The sequence below is a fragment of the Ursus americanus genome, chromosome 16 (genome assembly GCF_024610735.1).
Source record: "Ursus americanus isolate L20-20 chromosome 16, mUrsAme1.1.p, whole genome shotgun sequence".
Lineage (NCBI taxonomy): Eukaryota > Metazoa > Chordata > Mammalia > Carnivora > Ursidae > Ursus > Ursus americanus.
Window position 1 is genome coordinate 8948677 of NC_142142.1, and position 20200 is coordinate 8968876.

At 40.3% G+C, this 20200-nt stretch overlaps 2 protein-coding genes across 8 annotated transcripts in view; one reads left to right on the plus strand and one right to left on the minus strand.

Moving 5' to 3' along the window:
• Window positions 1-4966: 4966 nt before the first annotated feature.
• Window positions 4967-8174, minus strand: COA4 (cytochrome c oxidase assembly factor 4 homolog). Of its 3 annotated transcripts, none has more exons than XM_045816205.2 (2): window positions 8017-8174; window positions 4967-6096 (listed from the first exon to the last, which is right to left on the minus strand). In XM_045816205.2, the coding sequence occupies exon 2, from the start codon at window positions 6082-6084 to the stop codon at window positions 5830-5832; it is 255 nt and encodes an 84-aa protein (XP_045672161.2). In that variant the 5' UTR covers window positions 6085-6096; window positions 8017-8174; the 3' UTR covers window positions 4967-5829. The 3 variants fall into 3 exon arrangements, with proteins under 3 accessions (XP_045672161.2, XP_045672163.1, XP_045672162.1); XM_045816207.2 differs by having other exon boundaries at window positions 7988-8126; XM_045816206.2 differs by having other exon boundaries at window positions 7814-8125.
• Window positions 8175-8186: 12 nt separating this feature from the next.
• The window catches only part of PAAF1 (proteasomal ATPase associated factor 1), a 38634-nt gene continuing 26620 nt past the window's right edge, over window positions 8187-20200 (plus strand). For 2 of the 5 annotated variants that reach the window (XR_006783106.2, XM_087868156.1), the window contains exons 1-4: window positions 8187-8328; window positions 10081-10121; window positions 10914-11017; window positions 15290-15379. Coding sequence is in view for 4 of the 5 variants with exons in the window: in XM_087868156.1 (XP_087724282.1) it covers window positions 8282-8328; window positions 10081-10121; window positions 10914-11017; window positions 15290-15379 (282 nt within the window). In the remaining variant the exon portion in view is untranslated. Of the gene's footprint in view, window positions 8362-10080; window positions 10122-10911; window positions 11018-15289; window positions 15380-20200 lie in introns of those variants that run through there. The other 3 variants (XM_045816196.2, XM_045816197.2, XM_045816200.2) reach the window with 3 other exon arrangements.

A 20200-nucleotide genomic window follows, 5' to 3' on the forward strand; every position in this document is an offset into this window, starting at 1 on the left:
CTTAAAAAAGTGCAGTCACCCATGAAACCTATACTTCTATCAATATAATACTTCCATAACCCCAGAAAGTTCCTTTACATTCTTTCAGTCATTCTTCTTCAGAAGCAACTTTTTTTTTTTTCCCCAAAGATTTTATTTATTTATTTGACAGAGAGAGAGACAGCCAGAGAGAGAGGGAACACAGGCAGGGGGAGTGGGAGAGGAAGAAGCAGGCTCCCAGCGAAGGAGCCCGACGTGGAGCTCTATCCCAGGACTCTGGGATCACACCCTGAGCCTAAGGCAGATGCTCAATGACTGAGCCACCCAGGCACCCTTAGAAGCAACCATTAATCTCATTTCTAGTGCCACAGATTAGTTTTGCCCTCCTAGTACTGCATATAAATATCATACGATATGTGCCCTTTTGTGTCTGACTTCATTTACCCTGTTTTACCCATGTTGTTGTGCCTGTCAGTAGTTCATTCCTTCAGTGTACTTAGTTTTGAATGTTCCCGTTACGGTTAAACTGTGCCTAGAATCGCTGTGATAACACGAGGGGTAGGCAGGAGAGACGAGAGCAAAGGTCAGTGGATTGGGATTCAGAACAGCTGGGTGCTAGTTTTGGCTCCATCAATGCACAACCTTTGGGATAAATTATCTGTTTTGGTCTTCATTTTACAGCTGAGATCATTGGCCTAGGAGGGAAACAGACCTGTCCAAGGTTAGCCAGTGACAGCCAGGGATTGCTCCAGTTCACTCAGTTCCTGGGTTAGTGCACATTACTGAGATTTTGAGGAATGACTTTATGTAGATCAGTAACTTCCAGGAAGACTGAATGTCTGGGTTGAATGGACAGTCTTCCTAGTTAAGGCCAACAGATTCCTCGGCTTCATGTTTTAGTTCCCCTCCTCTGGCTAAGGATGCCTTGTTATGCCACCATCCGTGGTAGAAATTGGAAATTTCTGGAAATTGCCAGCTGTGGACTCTGAAAGGGTAAGTTTTAGCTGCAAAGGAAGAAGTGAAATCTGGACATTTTGGCCACTGAGACACTGTAGCAATGCCCTGAGACCCCTGTTTCTAGGGTGTAAATTGTACTTACGGAAGGGAAGCTCTCTGAGCATGCATTGGGTGTGTCTAGAACTAGACCTGCTGGCAAGGTACTGCAGACAGAGGTGGCCAACGTGTCTTGTGCTGGTTTAATCTGTACTTTGATCTCTTTGTGCCATTTTTGTCTTCAAAAGTGTGATCTCCCTGGAGAATCTGAAATGATTCATTTAATTCTTATAAATCCCCCTGGAATAACTTTCATTCCCAGTCATTTCAGGTTTAGCTCAATATTTAGACAGAATGCCCAGGCTCTGAAAGATGCCCAAGGTCCAAAGAATGAAAACTCTTCAGAAGATAGCTGCTAAAGAAGTAAAGAATCCCTCCCATTTCTGCCTGCTTTAAGTCCCTGCTGGAGCAGAGTAGGAAGCCCTATCATTCTATACAGTGGAAAGTATACTGGCTCCAACCTGGACTGGCTCCAGTTCTCTTTGGATTTCTAGTCAGCAGCCCAAGGACTTAGCCTGGCAACTTTACCTGAGGGAGGGAGAGTGGAAGGCGTCTCTTATTACTCATCTAGTAAAACACATTACCATGCAACTTTGTACGGAGCACAGGTCAAGTCCCCAGCCAAGGACCTTGCAGGGAAGGGCCAACTCAGGAGCCACAGGAGGCACCCAGCCAAGAGGTCTCTCCACTCATCCCTGGCACCAAGCCTCTGTACAGAGGTAGGTATAGATTGTTCCAGACAAGCATGGACCACCTTAAATTACAGCTCCATGGCTGTGGGCTCCAGAGCTGAGAGACTAAAAGACATGCCAATCTAGAACACTGTGGGCAATGTGCACTGTTAACCTCCTTTTTGTAAAACACTAAAAAAACCAACCAACCAAACAAACCCGTAATATTTACATAGTAAATGTAGTTACTTACTATTTGTTAAGCATCATACTAGGCAGTGGAAGATTACGAGAGCACAGAACAGCATAGACTTCAGAATAAGACACACTTGCAAGTCTAATCCCCAATCTAACCTTTATTTCCTCCTCTGTAAAGGGGAGTTAATGGAGTTAATGAGAGGAGTTAATGAGAAAACGTAACTCAGAAGAGTGCCTAGCACACAATAATAACCACATTAAGAGGCAACATGTAGTGAATGCTTACTATGTACCAGACACTGTTTCTAAGCTCTTGACCAAGGTTAATTCAACAAGTCTATGAGGAAGGTCTACATTTATTAGTTTTAAGGCCTATTAGAAAGGATTTATATGCATTTTTACAGAAGAAAAAACAGATCCTGAGATGTTAAGTAATTTGCCCCAAACCAAACAGCTAGTAAGTGGCATAGTGGGATTTGAAAGCAGTACGTCATAGAGATTGAGAGCAAACTTTGGAACCAAACAGCCTGAGTTAAATGCTTCATAAATATTGTATAACAATACTGATTATATACATACATTATATATAAATATTGTAATAGTTGTAATAGTTCAAGAATGCTAATAATCTTTATTATTTGCTATTTATATATTACCCCTCATTTAATTCTCTATGCCAAAAAAATAGTTCTCTATGCCTGTTAAATAGGAATTATCCCCATTTACTTGAGGAAACAGGTTTGAGTGGCAACAGAGCCCTCTTTGCCCAAATGCATTCTGTGACCCACCCAGTGTTAGCTCCCTGTTAGAGTCCTACAAAGTTTGCATTTAGCTAATTTGAAAGCTATTCCTCCTGCTGGGAAGGTCCTTCTGCCCTTCCTCTCTGCAAGAATCCCACCCACTCTCCCCACAGACTATTATTTCTATTTTAATGACACAAATCAATGCACAGATACATTCCTGTTGTAAAAGATTTGAATATATAAGCAAATATAGTCCTTATTGATGGAGTTTTATATTGTGACCATTTATTCTCTGTATAAACAATGTTGCAGTGAACATAATAGTATATACATCTTATAAAAATATATTCAGGAGGGCTCCTAAAAGAATTGCTGTTGAAATATGTATTTTTAATTTTTTAAGTTTTTAAGTAATTGCTAAACCCTATGTGGGGCTCAAACTCATGACCCCGAGATCAAGAGTTGCATACTCTTCCGACTGACCCAGCCAGTAAATATATAAATATTTAAAATATTTGTAGATCCTGGGGCACCTGGATGGCTCAGTCAGTTAAGTGACCGACTCATGATTTCAGCTCAAGTCATGAGATCAAACCCCACATGGGGCTCCACGCCGAGCAGAGTCTGCTTCTCTCCTACTCCCTCTGCCCCTCCCCCCATGCATGTGCGCACATTCCCTCTTTCAAATAAACAAATCTTTAAAAAAAAGACAAAGTATTTATAGATCCCACCAAATTGTCCTCCAATAGCTTTATTAATGTATTATCCCTCCAATAGTATGATTGTGCCTGTTCTTCATCCCCACCAATATTAGTTGTTATAAATACTTTTGATTTTTGTTAATAGAAATAGCTAATACTACTTTATTTAACTTTGTTCAGTTTTCAGTTGGGCTGTTTGCTTCTTACTGACTTCTAGGTACTGTCTTTTTTTTTTTTTTTGAGATAGATGAGAGAGAGAGAGCAAGCTGGGGAGAGGCAGAGGAGAGAGAGAATCTTAAGCAGGCTCCACGCCCAGCGTGAGATCATGACCTGAGCTAAAATCAAGAGTTGGATGCTTAACTGACTGAGCCATCCAGGCACCCCTGATTTCTAGGTACTTTTTACTTGTTGTAGATGGTATTCCTTTCTGTTACACGTATGTTACAAAGAGGTTGTTTCCTTCATCATTACAGGTTCAACTCAACTAACTCCCTTCTTTGAGATTCTTGCTGACAGCTGCGGTCCACACTGCTCTCTCTGATGACCCAGAGCACTGAGCAGACAGGGCCCCACAGAGTCATCCCATTCTAATAGGATTTCTTGTTCTTTAAACTGGTACTCCTCTCACCTTCTCCCCTTTTCTATCTCTCCTCCCCAGTCACCAACACAAAGACTCAAAGTAGTTTTAGGGCCTACTATACTTCAGATTTGTGCTTCTAATACATAGATGCTCAAGAAATGTTACTGATGGGGCGCCTGGGTGGCACAGTGGTTGAGCGGCTGCCTTTGGCTCAGGGCGTGATCCCGGCGTTGTGGGATCGAGCCCCACATCGGGCTCCTCCGCTATGAGCCTGCTTCTTCCTCTCCCACTCCCCCTGCTTGTGTTCCCTCTCTTGCTGGCTGTCTCTATCTCTGTTGAATAAATAAATAAAATCTTTAAAAAAAAAATGTTACTGATGATGATGAGAGCATATGCCCCTTTGCATTCCAGCTTCTATGGCAGGAGTTACTCTTCCAACTCCTTTCCCACTCCCAAATGCCTTACAGGGCTAGACAGAAAACAGAACGGGCAATGTAGTTCCATGGAAGAAAAATAAGAAGTGATGGCAACTGTTATTTAACTGGAGAATACAATCACCTAAAAGAGGAACTGTTACTCAGTTCCAGCAAATTGTTGTCAAGTAGGAATATAAGCTCCATGATGATAGCTTCTCCATTTTTTAAGAGCTGAAAAATCTGTATTTTATGTTAAACGTGACTTTTTTTTTTTTTTTTACGGCATAAATGGGATTCAGCCACTTTTTTTTTTTTAAGATTTTATTTGTTTATTTAACAGAGAGAGAGTACAAATACGCAGAGTGGCACGCAGAGGGAAAGTGAGAAGCAGGCTCCCTGCTGAGCAGAGAACCCGATATGGGGCTCGATCCCAGGACTCTGGGATCATGACCTGAACTGACCGAGCCACCCAGGCACCCTGTTAAACACGCCAACACTGTGTGTGTGCTGGGTTGTGAGCATGCTGACGTCAGACTCTGCATCTGTCTGGCATATAAGAGGCACTCAATGTTTATTTTCCCATTTGTTTTCTTTCTTTTCCTTTCTTTTTTCTTTCCTTCCTTCCTTTTTTTTTTTTTTTAAAGATTTTATTTATTTATTTGACAGAGAGACAGCCAGAGAGAGCAAGGGAACACAAGCAGGGGGAGTGGGAGAGGAAGAAGCAGGCTCCCAGCAGATCATGGAGCCCGATGTTGGGCTTGATCCCAGGACGCTGGGATCACGCCCTGAACTGAAGGCAGATGCTTAACGACTGAGCCACCCAGGCGCCCCTGCCATTTGTTTTCTTCCTTCCTCTAGACTGAATGAAACATCCAGATCAACTAATGAAAGATAAAGGCACTTAAACAATGGCTAGTAATTAGTTGTTCTAATGTTGTTTTATTTCTACCCCTCAAGCCAGACTAAATAACATGAAGGAAGAGATTCTATTATCACATCAGATCATATTATTCATTCACACAGTACCGGGCACATGAAAAAGTCTTAGAAAAACTTGTCAGTCATGTATTGAACGACTGAATAAATGAAGACCTGATTAGGTAACCAATTTACATTTAGATTGTGAATTTATTTTTAAAATTAAACATCCATGTAATCAGTTCAGTACTTGGCACACTGACCCAAGACGTAGGACAGAAGAACATCCTTAACTCCACACTTTATTTGGCAAATGACAGTCAATATTTAATATTGGTGGAACATAATGGGTAAGGATGTGTGGCATCTCACCATGAAAATATCACAGCTCTTTACAGCAGTCATATCCAAATCCATGGCTGCCTGGCTCTCAACATCAGTCTTAGCCAAAAAGATAATCCCCGAGTTTTATATCTCTTGGCCACACTTCCGACGTTCGGAATTTCTTCCCATGATCTCTGGGTGCTAGTTTCTGCAGGGCCATTCTCTGGGGATAGGTGGTTTGGGGTCTCAGCGGTGGGCACTGCCTTGCTCTTTCCTCCTCTGCAGCTCCTCCCGCCGCCTTGCCTGCTGTTCACTCATGCAGTCCCTGAAGGCCTGTACCTGTGGCTGACACTGTCGCCAGTCCTGGTGTTGGGCCATGCACTCCTGTACTGCATAATGGGAAGCAGCACAGCCAGAACGGGAGATCAGCTGGTCCAGCGGGTCCTCTTCCTCACCTTCCTTCTTCACCTGTCGGGCCCAGGTATGGCCTTGAGTTGACATCTTTGGGAGTCTCTAGAACATCAATGGAGGCAAGGTTAGAGTAGGGATGTGATTATGAGGTTCCACTATTATAAATAACACTGACCAAACTGCACTGTTATAGCCTATTTATGCACTGTGTCCCTTGGAGACTGTAAGCTTATTTGAGAACAGATACTGGGCCTGATTCACCTTGGTGCCATCAGCACTAGGCCTGGCAAGAGAACAGATCTGCAAAATGGTTTAAACTCAGTGGAATGACATAAACTATATGAGAATGTTTAGCACAGCACTAAATAAGCTTGAATGGATTCTGCTAATGGAATTTGAATTAGGTGAAATGTCACCTTTTTGGAGCAGCTGTCTTGGATCCACCCCAAAAGAATTAATCTCTCTTCTTTTCTCCTATTAGCCTTTAACTATGATTGGAAAAGAACACAGCTTAATACTTGTACCCAAATATGGGTACCCAAATATGTCCAGGGTTTGACATACAGGAGAAATGGAGAGTTCAGTGTGGCTGTAGCTTAGAGTGTGCACGGGCCAGGGCAAGAGATGGGTCTGTGAGGTGAGAGTGCTTAAAGTGAGGTGGATTTGCCCAGACTGTCTTCCCAAGATCATCTGCTTCAGAGCACTTGGCAGAAAGTAGCCCACAGAAAGAACTTGAGAAAGGTTTGAAGGGAAATAACCTCAGCCTTTACACACATTTCACCATGACAGGCTTTAAAGGAACTAGCACTCTTTAATGCCTTTCCTGTGTCTCTCTGATTGATTCAACAAAGGATCATTGAGTACCTATCATGTATGAGGCACTATGCTAGAGGATACAGGAGTGACGATTTAGTTCTTGCTTTAATGGTGTACAGTCTAGATAATAAACAGATTACAACGCAGTGTGCACAGATATCTAAGACTGGGAACACATTGGAAGAATACCTAACCCAGGCCTGCCAGGAACAGGCATGGAAGGCTTCCTGGAGGAAGTGATTTCTAAACTGAGACTTGAAGGATGAATAGGAGTTAGCCAGAGATAGGGAGAAGGAATATTCCCAGTCAATGGAAGAGAAGGGTCACAGGATTTGACACAGGAAAGGAACTTAAAGTTCCGTATGACTGGAGACTTAGGGTATGAAGAGAACTGAAAAACAAATGAAATTGGCGCTATGAGAAAGTATCTAATCATAGCAAGGTCTTGTTGGCCATGTTAAGCAATGCATAAGTTGCAAGGATTTAAAGACTCCATAGCCTTACCCAAAACTCATTTGCTTTGGAGGCAGTATAACCTAAGGAAGGAAGGGGGAAATAGGCTTTTGAAAACAGACTGAGATTGGAAACCTAGTTTTGTCACCGACTCACTGGGTGTCCTTAAGAAAATCACTTCATAATCTCTCTTGAAAAACAGAGATAGCGTCTACCTCACAGGATTGTTGAAGGCTGAATGAGATAATGCACGTTAAGCCTGGCACGTCCGAAGTGTTCAATAAATGAGTTTTTATTACTGTACAGAAAAAGTGCCCTGGATTCTAAGCTAAGAGATCCAGATTCGAATCCCAGCACCACGTCTTACCATACAATCTTTTTAGCTTCCTCCTTAATATTTAACTCACAGAATTAATGTAAGGATTAATATGATAATGAACAAGAAGTGCATTGACGACAACAGGGCTCAGTTATCAGTAAATGCCACGGTACTCTTTCCCCACCACATCCCGGCTTCACTCTTCCCTGGAGTAAAAAGAGGAAGACCCACACTTGGCGATCAGGGCAGGCTACACGGTGGACAGCTGGCCTGGACTGGGAAGGCACGGGAAAGCAGAGAAATTCAACTGTCCAAGTCACCGGCAGCTTCTCCCTCACTTTAACGAAAGGACGCATGCGCGCACGCTGCAGCCAGCCGCAGCCCGCTGTGCCCGCTACGCCTTACCGCGCAAGGACGCGGTAAGCAGTGCTCACCGAACACGTCGGACACGAGAAATCGGACGCGCGTTCCAGCACGTCAGCGTCCGTTTTGCAGGCAATTGGAACTCTTCCGACCCTAAGGCCGAAAACCGTTCTCCGGTGCGGAGCCTGAGCGCGGAAGTGGGAGGAGAGGAACCCGCCACGCGTATTCATTGGTGGCCTCTCAGTATAGATCCCGCCCCCAGTCTTTGTCGCCCCCATTTTGCGACCCACTTCCGGCAAAGAGCGGAAGAGGCGGGCAGGTGGAGGCGGGGTTAAGATGGCGGCGCCTTTGAGGATTCAGAGCGACTGGGCTCAAGCCCTGAGGTGAATGAAGGCCCAGAACCGGGACGGAGGAGGGTAACGCATGTTGTCTTTGCGTTAAGGAGAGCTGTACCCAGTCCAGGATAGGGATTACCGTCATCATTTGTTGAGGGATCACTGGATGTTGCAAACCCACGTGGGCCTCTGTTTTCATTCTCAGCACAGCTGTCCTGAGGCCAAGGCAACATGTATGTGCTGCGATTCCAGTATCAAAACTAGGATCAATGAGTTGGAGAAAGACAGGAAGACTGGGAGGCAGGAAGACTCTTGGCCGAGAAGTCATAGTCATTTAGCAAATATTTACTGATCGTCAGGTATTTGCAAAGGTCGTAGTACTCAACCACCTCCACGTTGTCTTTGAGTTTATGATGAAATCTTTGTATTCTCCTTGGACCCCTAGTGCTGTTAGACATATTGGACAATTCTATTCAGGAAACAGTGTAACACCCACTATGTCCAGGCTCTATGCGTGTGGAGTTTAGATGAGTAATCTAAATGTGAAGGGTGGCTCTTGCCTTCAAGAAGCTGACAGCTTAATTGGGGATACACAGCAGATCATTAATTTAGCCTATTTATTGATCGTATACTGTGCAAGTTATTACTCTGCACCAGGATGAGTATAGCAGTGCCATGAATGGCAACTCTTACTACTAATAAGGGCTTTTCAAATTGAAACAATGGTGTAGATGAAAACATTGCTTTCTGCGATAAAGAAAATTACACTTTACTGTGTGAGCTAAAATAAGATACACATTACTTACTACCACACAGAATGTGTGATAAGTAATAAAGGAAGAACACTGACGTTTACTGAGGGCTGCCAGGTGCCTAGGAGAGAATGCAGGAGAGGAATCAGAGGAAATAACTTGTCCAGGATTTTGCAGCCAATAAGTGATAGAGTGTTACTATCAACCTAAATCTCTCTCTCTCTCTCTCGTTAAAGATTTTATTTATTTATTTGAGAGAGAGAGAACATGAGCAGGGGGAGAGGGAGAGGGAGAAGCAGACACCCCACTGAGCAGGGAGCCCGATGCCGGGATCGATGCCAGGACCCCGGGATCATGACCTGAGCTGAAGGCAGACGCTTAACTGACTGAGCCACCCAGGTGCCCCTAAATCTTTCTGTCTTAAAAGTGTAGGTCTTTTTCACTATACCCTAAAAATGTTAGAGTGATGAGATAAGGATTTGGTTGATTGGGGAGGTGCATTCTAAAACATGTAAAAAGTCAGTGTGAGCTGGTAGAATGCAGACATTGTGTACTAGTCCCATGTTTCAGTTCCTGCTTTCCAAATAGCTAGGTGACCTTGGGCAGGTCACTTTTTTCTGAGCTTCAGTTTTATCTTTAACATGGGGATAATAAAAGGCATTTTGTTAAATCGTGAAGATTAATGATATTGTTTGCAAAGTGTCTAGCAGAGGGCTTGACTTACAATAATCCTAATAAATATCTAAATATAAAGTATTCGTGATTTTTCAAAGCTGTGTAGCTTATAAATGAATCGTGAGCTCCCTTTTGTTGAAATATTTGAATATTCATTTGACCAATAGACATGTGTGCATTAAACACTTAATCCATGAATATTTCTTTAATAAATAAAGCTTGTCTTAAAATAATCTATGCCTGGATGAGATATTAGACTAGATCATACCTAAGTACTGTCCAAACTAAAAATTATATGATCTTCTTTCTCTCTTGTACCGGTGGCATCCTTTTCAACATTGAATGAGCCTAATTCGTCTTTTGTCTCTCTTAGGAAGGATGAAGGGGAAGCCTGGCTGAGTTGTCACCCACCAGGTAATAGCCATATGCCCAAATTGATAGGCCTTCCCTTTAGAGATAGGGGATTTACTATCCTTAGAAGAGAGCTTCATACTTTCTCTTGGCTTGAACTCCTTGCACAGTGCTCATAGTCTTCAAATGTTTTTGACCAGTTTATGTGTAGGATATCTTATTTAGCTTCTATCACTGCAAAAGCAGTGTTCTCCTTAAGCATGTTTTCTAGATTACCGAAGCTTAACTCTTTGCTATGTATTATGTGTATGTACCGTGGATAAATGCATACATGCATGTCGATCTTCATTTTTCATCCTGTAGGAATTCCATTTCACAGTCAGTAAAACTGAGTTCGAGATCACTTTTTTTTAAAAAGATTTATTTATTTATTTTAGAGAGAGGTGGGGGGCAGGAGCAGAGGGAAATGGAGAGAAACTCAAGCAGACTGCGCTGAGTACGGAGCACGACGTGGGGCTCGATCTCATGACCCTGAGATCACGACCTGAGCCAAAATCAAGAGTCTGGTGCTTAACTGACTGCGTCACCCATGCACCCCTCTAGTAGCTTTCTCACAAATGCTATAACTTTAAATCTTTGTACCTAGTTTTTAGCTCTTGAGCATATTCCCTCCCAAATTAGGTTCACCCAGGCTAGGGCTTTTTCCACTTCACCTTACTTTACACAAGTACCTTCTTTTCTTTCATGAACCAATTTCCTGCCATCTATACCATCTCATCTTGAATTGAGTCTTCAAGTAGAACAATGTTAAATTCTTACTATTTTCTTGAGACATGCTTCTTTTGTGCTATGTAGGGAAACCAACTTTGTATGGCAGCCTAACTTGTCAAGGAATTGGCCAGGATGGCATTCCAGAAGTTACAGCTTCAGAAGGATTTATTGTGAATGAGATAAACAAGGTAGGTTTTTATGTCTTCTAAATGACACTGGGTCCAAAACTGGGGTAGTACCCATATATCTACTTTAAATATTTATGCTATTATTTGTATATCTGTGTCATCTTTATTTTATTTGTATAGTAATCACAATTTTTACTGCCTTTGGATGTCAAGAGTTTTTTTTTCTTTTGTAGTTACATATACTTTGAGATACTTTTAGTTGCATATACTTGTTCTTCCCTTATATCAGCACTGTCCAATAGATAAATAAAGTAAGCCGCATACGTAATTTAAAATTTTCCAAGAGCCACATAAAAAAGGTAAAAAGAAACAGGTGAAATTAATTTTAATAATATATTTTTTTAATCCAGTAAATCTAAAATATTATTTCAACTTGTAATTAATATTAAAAATTATTAGTGAGATATTGTACATTCCTTTTTTTCTTATTGAGTTTTTGAGATCCTGTCTATATTTTACATTTACCACACGTCTCAATTCAGACTCTAATTTTTTTTTTTTTTTAAAGATTTTATTTATTTATTCGACAGAGATAGAGACAGCCAGCGAGAGAGGGAACACAAGCAGGGGGAGTGGGAGAGGAAGAAGCAGGCTCATAGCGGAGGAGCCTGATGTGGGGCTCGATCCCAGAACGCCGGGATCACGCCCTGAGCCGAAGGCAGACACTTAACCGCTGTGCCACCCAGGCGCCCCTCAGACTCTAATTTTTTACCACAAATATTTGATAAATGTATTTAGGTTGTATAAATTTACGGTTGAGAACATAGATTTACGTAACAAAGTAGTTCCAAATATACTTTAAAAGTTTTCCAAAAACGGACGGAAGTATCCGTTTAAAAACGGATACTTCCCTCCGTTTTTAAATTAAGCTTTAAATAAAATAAAAAATGCAGTTCTTCGTATGCACTGGCTGTATTTCAAATGCTCAATAACCTCATGTGGCCAGTATTTACCATATTGGACAGCATAGCCTTTATAATGTATCTGGCTAGGCCTTGATGAAGACCTACATTGATAGTACTTAATAGTTTTTCTCCTTGGTCTTTGAGGTGAGTGGATAGCCAGACTAAGTATTGCAGAACCCATGACCTGATTTTCCTTGCTCATTCTGCAGTCAGTATGCTCTGTGTAATTAAATTTGTTTTAGTTTCAGGTGTACTGATAAGAATAGATAATACTTTGTTTTTTACATAAGACTTTATTTATTTATTTAGATTTTTATTTATTTATTTGACATGGAGACAGCCAGCGAGAGAGGGAGCACAAGCAGGGGGAGTAGGAGAGGAAGAAGCAGGCTCCCAGCGGAGGAGCCTGATGCGGGGCTCGATCCCAGAACGCCGGGATCACGCCCTGAGCCAAAGGCAGACACTTAACGACTGAGCCACCCAGGCGCCCCTTTACATAAGACTTTAAATGTTCATTTATTTCCCTCTGTGCAAGGTAATAGCCTATATGTTATTATATATATTTTGCATTTGTTTTTCATAAACAGCTGTGGTATAATAGAAACTGTCAGAAGAGCTGAGTTCAAGTTTTAGTTAACTCTGATACTTAGTAGTAATATGATTTTTTAAAAAGATTTTATTTATTTATTTGAGATAGAGAGAGAGAGCGTGCATGTGGGGGGGTGGGTCAGAGGGAGAAGCAGACTCCCCACTGAGCAGGGAGCCTGATGCAGGACTCGATCCCGGGGCTCCAGGATTGTGACCTGAGCCGAAGGCAGTCACTTAACCAACTGAGCCACTCAGGTGCCCCAAGTAATATGATTTTGGACAAATAACTTAGTTCTCTGAACCTGAGTTTCCTCATCTGTAAAATGGAGATGATATTCTACCTATAGACTGATTAACAGGGAGTGAGACTGCGTATGTGGAAACCGTAAAATCTTACAAGTGAGTTGTTGTTCATCATAATAATCCTGTGGGGTTGGCGTTTTAAATTTCCATTTTGCATATAAGCAAACAGACTCAGAGAGGTTAATTAACCCTAATAATCAAAGCTGGTTAGACTGTGTGCCAGAATTGAAACCACTTCTATAAACTTCCAAGTAGGAACACTACCTTGCAAGCCTACATTTTTCCCAGGTGTTTTGCCAGTATCCGTCTATAGCCTCGGTGCTGACTTCCTTTCTTCCCTTCATACTTAGGCCCTAATACAGTCCTTATCTCTTAACATCATTGCTAATTTCTGCCTTTTACCTGCTGAGTCAGACAATAAGTGCTTATGGTTGAGCAATCATTTGTTTCCTAATTGCCACGAGTCACTTTGCTATTTGATGTTGCTGCATTGTTCTGTTGAACAGTAGATTATACTTAAATACCTAATCCTGGAGGATAAAAAAGTTTGACTTTGAATTTTATCTTTGTGTGGAATGCCCACACTCCTCCTCCGACCCCCACCCACGCCCTGAATTTTATGTTTTGATATCTCCTGCAGCTTTTCATTAAAATATATTCATTAACAGCGTGATTCTCTACCGCTGATATTGGAAGGTAGTTCAACATTTCTGTTCCTTCATAATTTGTTTATGGATTAAAGGTTGATTTGCTCAATTGATAAGCAGGAGAAAACTACTAATTCTTGAAATCTTTTACATAATTAGTCCCAAGGAAATGAAGTCTTCTGAGAACAGACTGACTTTTTACAGATGCCTGAACACTAAGTTCTTAGAGTTCCTTGAATCCTTGCTGGTAGGAATATTTAAGCCAGGACAGTTTAGCTGACACTTTAGTTCTGGGTATAGGAGGCAATTCCAAATCCAGGTCAACTCTCTTGCAGCTGTATGGGCTTTCTCATGGGGTTAGAAGCAAAAACTCATTTAATGAAAAGCCTGCAGGCAGCCACATGTGGATATGCTGGCTAAGAAAGTGCTGTTTATAAAGACAGATATTCTAATTGTCTTTTTAAAGGAGTAGAAGACTTTAATAAGAGCATTTTGATTTTTAGTGATGAGAATGTTATTACTTTGGAATTGTTATTTCTAAAGAACTGTGAGGACCTGTGTTTGCTGTGTATATCGATTAGTCTTAGAAAGAGGTTTAGAAAATCTTGACTTTTGAAGACATTTTCATTGTTCAGCAGAAGAGGTAACAGGTTAGGGGCCGTTTGGTGATTGTAGCTCCTCAGTTCCCTGTAGGAGATACACACTTAGGTGGTGGTGTTCGTATTCAGCCAGTTAGATTAGAGGACTCTCATATTGCAAGAATCCCTGAAGGGTTTACCAAGCCTTTTATGCCTCTATACATGCTACCTTGAAACACCAACATACTTAATCTTACATGGTTTCAAAGGCTGCCTTGTGCAAGTCATGTCACCTGAACCTGACATCTTTTTCTAGGTATAATTTGAATGTCCCCATTCAACTATGTCACCAGGGTTTCTTGCTACAGTGGTTGAAAGATATGTTTTAATGACTAGCAAAACACGTGGGGAATTAATACAACTGTGGGGTGAAGAGCAGCCTATGAACATGGATGGTCAGTTTAAGTCCTAGGTAGGCATGGGCACTGCAAGCCTGACCAGGGCCTACAGATTGTATAAGGGTACCATAATTTACCACTTTTCTCTGGTAAGTGTAGATGTCAGTAGTCTTAACATTTTTTCTAAAAGTTCTATAGGCAGTAAGTTAACTTTTAGACTAGTCTTTTAGGTGCTAGACTTGCAGTCTGGTGCTGTTTCCTCTGTCTGTTAATCCTGTTCCTTGCCCCGCTGCTAATTGAGAGTACTGGTATTAGATTTTCTTTTAAAAATTAATGCTCTGGGGCGCCTGGGTGGCACAGCGGTTAGGCGTCTGCCTTCGGCTCAGGGCGTGATCCCGGCGTTCTGGGATCGAGCCCCACATCAGGCTCTTCTGCTATGAGCCTGCTTCTTCCTCTCCCACTCCCCCTGCTTGTGTTCTCTCTCTCACTGGCTGTCTCTATCTCTGTCAAATAAATAAATAAAATCTTAAAAAAAATAAAAAATAAAAAAATAAAATAAATAAAATAAAAATTAATGCTCTCATATTTGGCATTACTGTTGGTTTATCTTCTGTGGGAGTTTACTTCAATATAAAAAGAAAAGGGCAGCTAAGCAATACCAAATTACATTGCAGCCCTCTGCGGTGAAAGGGCTGCTAATCTGTAGGGGTAGTGTTGTGAGCTGGCAAAGGAGGATTAGAGAGGGTACATTTAAAAAATGAGAATTTCTTATCATCCTAATGTTTTCTTTAAGAGTCTTTCATTCCACTGGAGTAACTTTACTGATGAATTCCATCTTTCTCTCTCTATTTAGAAAAGCATTCATATTTCTTGTCCGAAGGAGAATGCATCCTCAAAGTTTTTGGCACCATACACTACCTTTTCCAGAATTCATTCAAAGAGTGTAAGTATTTTGATAAAATGAGGAGAGACTATAATAGCGTGTTAATTTTTCATTTTATCTGCTTGAGTGCTATAAACATATTCGTATAATGTGTCTTTCATTTACTCTGTATTGTTAAGGTACCATAGCTGAAGTGTGATATGTTTGAGAAAACTGGTGTTTGGATCCACATAGAATATGTGTGCAAATCCACTCGCTGGTAATCTTGAGAATGGGATTGTCTGAAGTTTACCTATTTGTGTTTTAGCAGAGCTGCTTAGTGGCTTTTGGATAATGATAGTAGCTGTGTTTGCATAATTTGTCATTGCTCATATTTCTGTCTCATTGCCTACAGGACAGGGATGTTTTCTCAAAATTCCAAGTACAGCATATTGAGGAATAATTTTTAGAGGTCTCTGTGATAATGCCCTTTCTACTACCATGATCTTTTTGGAAGCATAAATGAGAAATATATGGATAAACTGATTATATTAAAGCCTTCCATTTTATTGTGTGGTACATTTTATAAAATAGCCATTTTTTAATCCTTATTATAAAACAGACATAGTTTTAGTGATAAAAATTTAGGAAATATAAAAAGGTAGAAAATCACTCACATTCTACAACCTAAAGATAACAATGTGAACTTTTGTTACAAAGTCTATATTAATAATTGTAGTAGTAATAGCTAGCATTTATTGATTCCCTACTAGGTGTCTGCACCATGCTAAGCTTATGTATTATTTCACTTGATTCTCTTCTTTTCTTTTCTTTTCTTTTCTTTCTTTCTTTCTTTCTTTCTTTCTTTCTTTCTTTCTTTCTTTCTCTCTCTCTCTCTCTTTCTTTCTTTCTTTCTTTCTTTCTAAGATTTTATTTATTTATGTGAGAGAGAGAGAGAGAGCGCATGAGCACGGGGGAAGGGCAGGGAGAGAGGGAGAAGCAGACTCCATGCTGAGCAGGGAGCCTAATGATGGACTTGATCCCAGAACCCTGGGATCATGACCTGAGTCAAAGGCAGACCCTTAACCGACTGAGACACCCAGGCACCCTGCTCTGTCTTTTTTCTTTAACTATTTTACCAAATAGGTTTTTATAGCACATGCTGTTTATAACTTGCTTTTTATTCCTTATAATATATAATGTACATCATTGTATGTCATCTTTCTGCATATTCTTTTAAGAGCTGCATAGTATTCCTACTGTATGATTTTACTACAGTTCATTTTTCCAATCTTGTATTACTGGACTTTCAGGTATTTTTGATTTCCTGATTTTATACTTTGATGATTTGGCTAACCCTTTATTCACAAAGATAGGAAGAAATTAGAATACATTTATAAAATAGAGTTGCTGAGTCACAGGGAATGCAAGTTATAAGGCTTTTGGTATGTTCTAACTGACTTCCACTTAACTAATCTATTGAGTTAACTGTTGCTCTGCATTTCCTGTGTAGAACGTACTGACTGATGTTCACAGCACATTCACAGCTTGTAAGCTCTTCTCTCAGATCTGCATACTGCGACACTACTGGTTGAGTTGAATGCTTACCAAGGATAAGTTACAGTATCAGTTATATTGTTTTGAAGTTTTGTTAATTTAAATACAGTAAACCAATGTAATATGAATATTAAAAGACAGTGATTATGTCTTTGAAAACTAAATTAATTGCCTTGTGAAGACTTGATAAAGAAGAGGTTTTTTTAAAAAATTGCTGTAATAGAGGCAGCTGGGTGGCTCAGTTTGTTCAGCGTCCGGCTCTTGATTTCGGCTCAGGTCATAATCTCAGGGTCTTGGAATTGAGCCCCATGTTGGGCTCCTGACTCAGCAGGGAGTCCTCTTGAGATCTCTCTCTCCCTCTGCCCCTCCCCCTGCTAATGCTGTTTCTAAAATAAATAAAATTTTAAAAAACTGCTACAGTAGTATGTGTGGGCAAGATAAATGCAAACTGTTAGGGAAAAGATTTTTTTATAAAAAAATCCTAGGTGAATTTTGCTCTTAGATTGCTTTATAAATGTGAATAAAGATTTGCCTTGCTTTAAAGAAATCAAGTTATGAATTGTGCCTTTTGATTAATAGTTTATTACAGGAACGTCAAGGTGAAACTTCCTTTTTTGACTTTAAAATATTTTAATAATGTATATACTTTCTTTTTAAAATTTAAATTCAATTAATTAACATATAATGTATTATTAGTTTCAGAGGTAGAGTTCAGTGATTCATCAGTCTTATATACTACCCAGTGCTCATTACATCGTGCCCTCCTTAATGTCCATCACCCAATTACCCCATCCCTCCATCCCCTCCTCTCCAGCAAGCCTCAGTTTGTTTCCTGTGATTAAGAGTCTCTTATGGTTTGTCTCACTGATTTCGTCTTGTTCTATTTATCCCTCTCTTCCCCTATAATCCTGTTTTGTTTCTTAAATTCCACTTATGAGTAAGATTATTTGATAATTGTGGACATTGCTGCTATAAACATTGGGGTGCATGTGCCCCTTCGAATCAGCATTTTTTTATCCTTTGGATAAATACCTAGTAGTGCAATTGCTGAGTCGTAGGCTATCTCTATTTTTAACTTTTTGAGGAACCACCATAGTGTTTTCCAGAATGTCTGTACCAGCTTGCATTCCTACCAGCAGTGTAGGAGGGTTCCCCTTTCTCCACATCCTCACCAACATCTGTTGTTTCCTGACTTGTTAGTTTTAGCCATTCTGACCAGTGTGAAGTGGTACCTCACTGTGGTTTTAATTTGTATTTCCCTGATCCTGAGTGATGTTGAGCAATTTTTCATGTGTTTGTTGGCCATTTGTATGTCTTCTTTGGAGAATGTCTGTTCATGTCTTCTGCCTGTTTCTTGACTGGATTATTTGTTCTTAGGGTATTGAGTTTGATTAAATTCTTTATAGATTTTGGAGACTGTCCCTTTATCTGATATGTCATTTGCAAATATCTTCTCCCATTCTGTCGGTTGTCTTTTGGTTTTGTCAACTGTTTCCTTTGCTGTGCAAAAGCTTTTTATCTTGATGAAGTCCCAACAGTTCATTGTTGCCTTTGTTCCCTTGCCTTTGGAGACGTGTCTAGCAAGAAGTAGCTGTGGCCAAGTTTACAGAGGTTGCTGCCTGTGTTCTCCTCTAGGATTTTGATGGATTCCTGTCTCACATTTAGATCTTCGATCCATTTTGATTTTATTTTTGTGTATGGTGTAGGGAAATGGTCCAGTTTCATTCTCCTGCATGTGGCTGTCCAATTTTCTCAACACCATTTGTTAAAGAGACTCTTTTTTTTTTCCATTGGATAATCTTTGCTGCTTTGTCAAAGATGAGTTGAACATAGAGTTGAGGATCCATTTCTGGGTTCTCTATTCTGTTCCATTGACCTGTGTGTTGGTTTTTGTGCCAGCACCATACTGTCTTGATGATTACAACTTTGTAGTAGAGGTTGAAGTCTGGAATTGTGATGCCACCAGCTTTGGTTTTCTTTTTAAACATTCCTTTGTCTATTCGGGGTCTTTTCTGGTTTCATACAAATTTTAAGATTATTTGTTCCAGCTCTGTGAAAATATGGTGTTTTGATAGGGATTATATTGAATATGTAAACTGCTGTAGGTAGCATAGACATTTTAACAATATTTCTTCCAATCCATGAGCATGTGGAATGTTTTTTCATTTCTTTGTGTCTTCCTCAATTTCTTTCATGAGTGTTCAATGGTTTTCTGAGTACAGATCCTTTGCCTCTTTGGTTAGGTTTATTCCTAGGTATGTTATGGTTTTTGGCACAATTGTAAATGGGATCAACTCCTTAATTTCTCTTTCTTCTGTGTAATTGTTAGTGTATAGAAATGCAACTGATTGATGTGCATTGATTTTCTATCCTCCACTTTGCTGAATTCCTGTATGAGTACTTCTAGCAATTTGAGGTGGAGTATTTTGGGTTTTCCACATAGAGTATTATGTCATCTGCAAAGAGTGAGAGTTTGACTTCTTCTTTCGTGATTAGGATGCCTTTTTTTTGTTGTCTGATTGCTGAGGTTAGGACTTCTAGAACTGTGTTTTAATGTTTCTACCCTTGTACGTTACAGACCTCTTGTCCCCTAGCTGCTTTCAGGATTTTCTCTTTGTTTCTTAGATATGCAAGTTTCACTATTATATGTCGGAGTGTTGACCTATTTTTATTGATTTTGAGGGGGGTTCTCTGTGCCTCCTGGACTGAATGCCTGTTTCCTTCTCCAGATTAGGGAAGTTCTCTGCTATAATATGCTCCAGTATACCTTCTGCCCTGTCTTTCTGTCTTTCCTCTTCTTCTGGGATTCCCAATTATTCTAATATTGTTTCACTTTATGGTATCACTTATCTCTTGAATTCCCCCCCATCCAGTAGTTGTTTTTCTCTTTTTCTCAACTTCTTTATTCTCCATCATTTCGTCTTCTATATCACTGATTCTATCTTCTGCCTCATTTATCCTAGCAGTTAGAGCCTCCATTTTTTATTGCATCTCATTAATAGCCTTTTTTTTTTTTTTTAGACGTGATTAGATTTTAGTTCTTTTATTTCTCCAGAAAGGGATTCTCTTGTGTCTTCTGTGCTTTTTACAAGCCCAGCTAGGATCTTTATAATTGTTATTCTGAACTCTAGTTCTGACATCTTACTTATGTCCATACTGATTAGGTCCCTGGTAGTCAGTACTGCCTCTTATTCTCTTTTTTGAGGTGAGTTTTTCCCTCTTTTCCCTCTTTCCCTTTCCATTCTTTTCAGAGAAGAATAGATGAATGAGAGAATGAAATACTAAAATGGCAACAAAGACCCCAGAGAAATATACACTAAACAAATCAGACGAGACCTGAAACTG